The sequence below is a fragment of the Zalophus californianus genome, chromosome 4 (genome assembly GCF_009762305.2).
Source record: "Zalophus californianus isolate mZalCal1 chromosome 4, mZalCal1.pri.v2, whole genome shotgun sequence".
Lineage (NCBI taxonomy): Eukaryota > Metazoa > Chordata > Mammalia > Carnivora > Otariidae > Zalophus > Zalophus californianus.
In genome coordinates this window covers 98,177,675-98,185,947 of record NC_045598.1, presented here as the reverse complement: position 1 = coordinate 98,185,947, position 8,273 = coordinate 98,177,675, and the positions used below count along the sequence as shown (strand labels likewise).

General features: G+C 50.8%; 1 protein-coding gene across 2 annotated transcripts in view; it reads right to left on the bottom strand.

Moving 5' to 3' along the window:
* Nucleotides 1-233: 233 nt before the first annotated feature.
* The window catches only part of ATP1A1 (ATPase Na+/K+ transporting subunit alpha 1), a 29,054-nt gene continuing 21,014 nt past the window's right edge, over nucleotides 234-8,273 (bottom strand). For both annotated transcript variants that reach the window (XM_035727346.1, XM_035727347.1), the window contains exons 14-23: nucleotides 7,355-7,491; nucleotides 6,386-6,536; nucleotides 5,625-5,793; nucleotides 5,358-5,512; nucleotides 4,907-5,030; nucleotides 3,586-3,731; nucleotides 3,340-3,470; nucleotides 2,945-3,046; nucleotides 994-1,085; nucleotides 234-594 (exon numbers count right to left, since the gene is read on the bottom strand). In XM_035727346.1, coding sequence (XP_035583239.1) covers nucleotides 566-594; nucleotides 994-1,085; nucleotides 2,945-3,046; nucleotides 3,340-3,470; nucleotides 3,586-3,731; nucleotides 4,907-5,030; nucleotides 5,358-5,512; nucleotides 5,625-5,793; nucleotides 6,386-6,536; nucleotides 7,355-7,491 — 1,236 coding nt within the window. In that variant the 3' untranslated portion in view covers nucleotides 234-565. The remainder of the gene's footprint in view (nucleotides 595-993; nucleotides 1,086-2,944; nucleotides 3,047-3,339; nucleotides 3,471-3,585; nucleotides 3,732-4,906; nucleotides 5,031-5,357; nucleotides 5,513-5,624; nucleotides 5,794-6,385; nucleotides 6,537-7,354; nucleotides 7,492-8,273) is intronic.

Here is an 8,273-nt window from a genome sequence, read left to right as displayed (position 1 = left end):
CCATCGACTCAGAATCAGAGAGCCTGGGCACAGTTTCCTCTGAACACTGTGACTCCGAATTGCCTAGCGAGCCGATGAAGCCAGACGGCCGGTTAGCTCTGGTTCCGGGGCTCTGGGGTTTGCCCTGCTCACAAGTCCCCGGTCGGCGCCCGTGCAGCTGCCGGTACCGGGCTGCGCACTGAGACCCGCACTCACACATCTGGGCCTCAAAAGGGATGAGGGCACGAGACAGATTCCGTTATAATAGCCATCTTTATTTGTAAAAATCCAGATATAAAATGTATTCTTTCAGTCTTTCCAAGTTTTCCTTTTTACAAAAACAAAAAGGCACATAAAAACCATCCCCGCGGTCATTCCCATAGACGATGTTTGTCAGGCAGCCCTCCCCCCCTCCCCCCCATATAGCTACATGCTTCATTCCGGGACGTCTTGCTTCCCCCACATGCTTCGGTGCTTTCCTACCAGGGTAGAGTTCCGAATTCCAAGACTGAAGTACACAAAGAGGGGGTGGGGGGTGGGTGCAAAGTGTGTGGCGTGATGCTCCACGGCGTGCAGGACACGGGGTCTAGTAGTAGGTTTCTTTCTCTACCCAGCCTGGAGGCAGCAAAGAGAGACAGACACACGGCAGTGAGGCCTCCTGGCTCTAGTACACAGGGGGAGCAACAGTGATGAGGCGCAACCCGGGGGGTGACAAAGCCCGGGGTGGGAGGAGGTCACCCAAATTCAATACCGGACCTCAACTGTTTTTATTCAAATGTTTTTAGAAAGGACATGTTAATTGGGAAGATGGCTCCGATTTCTGACCAACTTTCTACCGTATCATATTGGGTTTTAGTGGAGTCTAAAATAGGATTGGTTCTGAAACTCTCTGGGGATGGGACGGTGGCTGTAGGCAGTCCAGGGGCCTTAGCCAACCAGACTGCCCACAGGAAACAAGCCACAGAACCATGGCCTCCCCCACACCCCTGCTGAAGCTAAAAGGTCTGTACTTACCGCCAGGGCGTCGCCTGATGATGAGTTTTCGGACTTCGTCATACACGAAGATGAGGAGAGAGTAGGGGAAGGCACAGAACCACCAGGTAGGTCTGGAAAAGAGAAGCAGGTACCAATTTACACGTGAACACAATTCAAAGGAAAGAGAAACTGTATCATCAGCGACAGTGGAAGAACCTGGAAGGAGGAGCCAAATACGGTCATGACTAACCACTGAGCCTTTAGCATGGACCACACAGCAGGGTCCCGAGAACAGAATGCTGCTCCCTGTGCCCAGGGCCTAGAGGGACAGAGGAAAGCAGACTGCAGACTTTGAACGAATCCCCTTCCCACCTTCAGTTTGCTTTTTTTAATTTGGTTTGGCGGGGGGGGGGAGTTGAGATTTTTTTTGTTGACCATCCCACAGCAAAGGGTTATTTTCTTTCTTCCCTTTCTCAAGTTTAAGCAGCTTGAGTGTGACCTGTGTCTACATCCTGGCATTTGCTGATCAAGATCTGCCAGTGTGGGTCAAAACCAGTTTCTCTATCCCTTGCATTCAGTCAGCTGTGTGTTGAATCCCAGTGCTGGGGAATGAAAACAGCCAAGCCCTAAGAGCGCATAGGGCTTTGGGAGCCCGGCGGGCTGCTGCCACAGTCCCCAGCCTGGGTGCTTCCCTGACGACCAACTTCTGCAGTCAATGTATGAGGGAGGCTGTCCCAGGACAGAGGCCTGGCACTCTCCTCTCCTTCCTGGTGCTAGGCGTCCTCCTCCATAGCTAAAAGAGGACCTCCTCTGACTCGGCCATGCGGAGTAACTAAGCCACCTTCCACATTGGGTAGAACCTGTTCAGGAACAAGCTCTCCAGTCAGAATAAAACATGGCCTGAGACACTACTCCATTTCAGGGTGACTCTCCATCTCAGCCTTTTAGAGAGCTGGGTTCTCCTACCCTCCTCTTGACAAACTGGCTCAAGCTGATAGAACTCAACTTGGACAAGGCTTGCCCCTGGTGTACGCTAGCTCTGTATAAGGTACTGGGGATACAAAGTCAAAAAAGATCCTATAGCCTATGTCTTAAAGATTACAACCTAGTGGGGAGCAGAAATGACAATAGCAAGGAAGGGGTGTAACTGCACGTGTCCAGGAGGGTGAGATCACACAGTTGTGGCAAGCTCCAGGGAAATCGGCCCTGAAGGACTCTCTGGCCTGATGGGGTGAGAGGGAGCAGCCTTACCAAGGACATAGGCAGGGAGAAAGAGTACTGAATTCATCTAACAAGCTTGGATGGCTACAAGAGAAAGCTGAAAAGACAGCTCGGGCAATAGCGGACAGACCCTAGATGCCAGGCTACCCTTCCACAGAGGGAATGTCTCTATAGACCCAACAAGATGTCAGTGAGGCCCACAGGGATTGGCTACTGCAGGGACAGAGTCAGGCTACTGGAATTTGCACTTCTGATAAACCTGCATTTTTCACATATAGGGTTTACCACAAAGTCCTTCACTGTGTTTAAAAAAGGCCCGTCTGGTTCTGAGCAAAGTTAGTGGTGGGCTTCCTTTGGTCTACTCCACCCATGACCCACCCCAAGCCTGCTTCTCCCCCCTCCTTCGGGAGCAGAGGATTCAGGGGCCCACAGAGGTGGGGGCCTGTGATGGGACACACAAGGGCTAGGTAAGTAAATCAAGATTTGAACCCGGTCCCCAAGCCCCAGGATACCAATGACGACCAACTGTTACCACGGTGGGCCCGAACATGGCACCCAAACACTCAACGCAGTTAGCTGGTGAGCCACCCCAAGGTACCAGAGCCTGTCTGGCCTGATCTTAGCCAAATCCTAAGCACCCTGGTCAGTCCTTCCTAATTTCCAGACCAGAGAAATTCTTGTACATGCCACCCCTAATCCCTAAAAATATAGCTATAGCACACGTCACTTCTATTTCATGCTTTATGGAGCTGGATGAGGAGTGACTTACTTGAGGGGGTACATCCTCAGGGCAACACCCATTCCAGGGCAGTAGGAAAGGAAAGCAGCAAGGGCCGTCTCTTCAAAGAGGCCAAATATTAAGATCTTGTTCCTAAAATCAAGGGGAGAAAAAGCTTAAGAACGCAAACAAGAGTTTATCTTTTAATGCTATGTATTCAACGGCAGATCAATGTCTTTATGTGTTAGTGTTAGTCGTGCTTAGGAACTTGAGGGCAGACTGAAAAAAAAAAAAACACAAACAAACACTGGAGAATTACATTTTGCTTCCTAAATCTGTGCCAAAGGGGAGAGTCCAGAAACTGCCATGTGCCAGGGGCCAGGATTTTGCAAAGAGCTGAGAGACCGGGAGCCCTGGTCTGAGGGCCCCAACTGTCCTCTACTCACTTCATCCCCTGCTGGAAGACAGAGTTCCTCCTGGTCTTACAGATGACCAAATCAGCCCACTGCACCACCACGATGCTGACAAAGAAGGCTGTGTGGCAAGTGAACTCCACGATCTTCCTCTGTTCGTAGGTCTGAAACACAGAGGGCAGACAGATGAGCCCGGCACTTGGCCCGCACGGCCGGTAGCTGAGTGGCCACCGTCCTCAGGGCTCTGAGGAGCGCCCCACTGGTCAGGCCCGCGCTCACCCACTGCTGCCCGTAGCTGTCCTCCACATCGTTGATCCAGCGGTCATCCCAGTCCACGCGGATGCCCAGCAGGTGGGTTGGGAGGAAGCCGTTCTCAGCCAGAATCACAAAGTATGTGAAGAAGCCCCCCAGGGCCTGGATCATACCTGCAAGTGTGCACAAACAGGTCTAACCTGGTTCCAGGGCATCTCCGCACACACTTCATCTGACTGCCACAGCAGGCCCCGGAGGGTACTTTGGGGCGGTCTTCGGCTCTGGCTGAGGGACGACTGAGAGGATGGGAGGACCCCAGGGGCGCAGCCCTCACACGGCACCCTCTTCTCTTTTTTGAGTCACTTTTTAGAGCTTTCTTTAAAAGGGGAAGACACGTAGGCCTTGCTCTGAAACACCCACTGCTATCATATGATCACGTGTCTCTACCAGGGCAGAGCCTTTTTAGGGGAAAAATGCTTCCCTATTTTTTTAATCTCTGCTACAACGTGACTTCTTTCCCATCTCAGTTTTCACACATTCCAAACAGTGAATGTGGCGCCTTCCAACCCCCTCCCCCCACCGCATCTGATCCCACCACACCACCCTGAGTTCCTCAGGGCAGGATTTCATCCTATGCTCTGGCCCTAAGCCTCCTTCTTAGAGTCAGGTCTTCCTGGCCATTAGCCAACTCCTTGTCAACAACTGTTAACCAGTCTGCCATATTTCCACAATGGACTCATCTGTTCCATTTTACCCAAGTGTTCACAGTGATGCAACCCATTAATCCCAAGGCCTGGGCTGCTCCTGGTGGCCTCACCAGGTTCTCCTGAAGGCCACTAGGCAGAGCATTTAGGATCCCAGGGCATTTTCACTGCCCACTACCTAGAGACCATCTGTTAGCTGGTCATGCTCCACTGGTAGAGCGGGAATCAAGCCCTGGGGGTGGGGAGAGTGGGGGTGCAGGGCTACCACTGGGTGGTGATCCGCCAGCCAAACCTTCAAGCTCATGTGGTTTCTTCAAAGCCTAACTCTCTATCCAAATTAGTGCCTGACACTCTATATCCCCAGGAAACACTGCCTCTGAATGAACTGTGCCTGGCGTTCTGAGGGGCAGCCCCCATTCTTAGGCAGCCAAGCCCCGTCTCAAGAACTCCAGTCTCCACAAGGAAGTAACTAGACAGACAGCAAAAGATTTCTTCTTGCTCAGGAGAATCTTGTATAAAACTCCCCTGCGTCTCACCCTATGCTGCCTCCTGCTAGATCTGAAGCCTGAGAAACCAAGCCTGGCAGAGCCCCCCTCCCCGCCACAGACGCTTCCCACTAAGCGCCGGGGGCCTCGGCAGCTCACCGATCTGCCCGTAGGCCATGCTGATCAGCCGCTCGTTCACAAGCTTGTCCGTTTTGGGGTTTCTGGGCTGTCTCTTCATGATGTCGCTCTCAGCTTGCTCATAAGCCAGGGAGATGGCAGGAACCTGGGGAAGAGAGGCGAGAGAGAAGAGTATAAAAGTTGTCGGATACCAAGAAGCTGACAGCATGAACGCTTTGTTATAAAGTCCTTGCCCCCTCTCCTTTAAAACTGGTTTTCATACCATGAGATGCTGTTACCAGGCCTATTAAAAAATAATAATAATGTTGCTATCTGATAGGTGGTGTCAGCTGCCTGGAGGATCGGGAACACAGCTTCCTGGGGCCTGAGGCCGTGACGCATGGTGAGTACCACTTACGCCCAGCCTGACTGGGCGATGCAGCGGCGGGTGAGCGAGGGGGGCCTGAAGCTGCCGTGCCAGTCACTTACTTACCATGTCCGTGCCCAGGTCAATGCAGAGGATGGTGACGGTCCCCAGGGGTAGTGGAATGTTTGCAATAATAAATATCAGGAAGGGGGTGATCTCTGGAATGTTACTGGTCAGGGTGTAGGCAATGGATTTCTTCAAGTTATCAAAGATCAGACGACCTGGGAAAAGCAAGAGGTTGGTTTTGTTTTGGCTTTTTACTATAGAGCTTAAAGAGATGGGCAGTACCGGGATGAGTTTCTGGTGAACACTTTAAACACAGTGCTCGCTCACCTTCTTCTACTCCAGTTACAATTGATGCAAAGTTGTCATCCAGAAGAATCATGTCTGCAGCCTGCTTAGACACGTCGGAGCCAGCAATCCCCATAGCAACCCCAATGTCTGCCTTCTTTAAGGCTGGAGAGTCATTCACGCCATCGCCAGTTACAGCTACAATAGCCCCCTGCCAGAGGAAGGGAGTGGGTCTGTTAAGAGCCACACGGTCCAGGGGAGGAGGCACACGGGGCACACGCCTCAACTTGCCTCTCCTCGCTACAGACCCTGCCCCTTTCCTAGGAGACTCTCAGCGGGCACAGAACTGGCTCAGCCAAGAAGCCACCCAGCCACAAGCTGACCACAGAATCGAGGAGTGATGACAAATGTATCCCCTCCCCTTACTAACAAGGGCTCCTCAAAGCCAGGACTTCGATGAGTGTACCTCTGGAAAACCCGATTCCTTTAAGGTCTTTTCAAGGTATGGGACAAGGGTCTCCTGGCTATTCACGTCCCCCGTGTAGACATGAGGAACCTGGACTGCTATTCCAGGCCAAGTGTGGAGCCTCAGACTCTGGGCCACGGTGAAGACGTGTGTGGTCAAGTGTGTGGCTCGGCTGAGCCGTTATCAGGTTTCCCTTCTCTCTGGAGCCATGCCTGGAGCTTTCTACCGGCACATAGGCAGTGAGTCTAAGAAGACGTTGGGCTGTGGTTCCGGCCCTGGTGCTGCGACCACAGAGGTCAGCAGTGCCCGAAAGAGCCAGCCCTGGCTGCCCGCTAACCTGTCTCTGGCAGCCTTCCACAATGATAAGCTTCTGCTGAGGAGAGGTCCTGGCAAACACGATCTCCGTGTGGTACTTCAGAATGTCATCCAGCTGCTCAGCGGTCATGTCCTTCAGGTCGCTTCCATGTACCACGCAGGCCTTGGCATCTCTAGAATCAGGATGGGAAGAAAGATCCCCCGTTGCTTCCCCTGCGTGATGCTCCTCACCAAGCAGGGAGGGGATGTTCAACTATGCAGAACGCTTTGTACAGCAGCCCACGGCCAGAGGGGATCTTCCCCATCACGTAAGAGCTATTATCTGGGCAGAGGTCCACAGGTTACAAAGCATGTTCATATGTATTAGATCTGGTTCAAGACGCACAGCCACCTGCGGGGCAGCCTGCCTTCACCTTCCTTTCCCGATCTTTACAGAGGACACACTGAAATGGTATGACCAAGTTCTAGACAGTAGATCAAACCCTCTCATAGCCCCAAGCTGGGTGAGGGGGCCCCATACTTTAACAACACACCAGCACAATACTGCTTTGTCTCTGTTACCTTCTGTACTTTACTGCCCAAATTCCTTTCTCGCCTGAACTACCTGGACAAGTTAGTGTGGCCCTGGAAACAGACTTGGTGCTAGGTGTTAGGTCATATGCTCTGTGATTAATAGCATGAAATCAGAGGCTCGACTGCAGAGTATACTGTATGACGAAGCTTCAGCTTCCCTGCTTTGCAAAGCGGGACTAACACCTATCTTCATAGGTTACCGCTTAAGTGCTGAGGATATGTAAACCTAAGTGTTAGCTATGATGACCTGCTCTCACTGAAAGCCTCCCCTGGAAGGACCAGACTGCCTTCTGGAACTATAGGGGCCTTCCCTATTCAGAGCAAGCCTAGAAGCAAACCATCATGCAACCAAGCTGATGATTCCCAACAACCACCATTTGTGCACTTAAGGTAGACCAGGCTGAGCTTCCTGCCTTACCTGGGGTTCACCTGGCTCACTGGGATGTTGAGGCGGGCAGCGATGTCTTCCACGGTCTCGTTGCCTTCTGAGATGATGCCCACACCTTTGGCAATGGCTTTGGCTGTAATTGGATGGTCTCCAGTGACCATAATGACCTGCAACAAGAAACAGGGCAATATTGCATGCAGCTGCCTAAGTAGGCAAGAATAAATATTAAGGATGCTTCATCTTGGACTATCAAAAGGACAGGAATGCAGACCTAAAACTCATAAACATTAACCAAAAATACAAACATACACCTGTTTATGGAAAACACGAAGCAACATCCAGATCTTGTCTTGGTATATGATCATATAAGATATGTAACGTCTGTTTTTCCTTTTACACAGTCATGTAAGAAAACTCCAATTTACTAAAACCGGCAAAAAAAAAAAAAAATGGTAAAAATGTGATGCTGATCGGACCACAGGGCAAAGGTGCCACACACTGCTGGTCAGCATCCCCAAAGTGGCCCAATTTGGGAGAGAGCATAAATACGTAAAAAGAATTCAAAACCTTGTTACTGCTTTTCTGACCCGATGATTGTATTCAGAAGACTACACTGAAGAATATAGTCAAAGTGTTTGGGGAATCATTTTTACAAAGTTTTTCAGGGCGGTATTACCAACGAGCATGAGAGAGTGGAAACAAATCAGACAGCCAGCACCAAGGCAGGCTAAACAAACTGCCCCGTTATCAGTGCACTTGAACAATGTTCCGTGAGTTAAAAAGACAGATACAGAGGACACCAAACATTCATTAAAAAACCAGTTAACTGAAAATAGAGAAGACCAGCTATTCCCAGCATGAAGTAGATCAATTGAGAACATATTTCAAATGTAAAACCTTACACCAAGTCTTTTTGCTCTTTCCAGTGATTTTTAAGCTTCCATTTCTT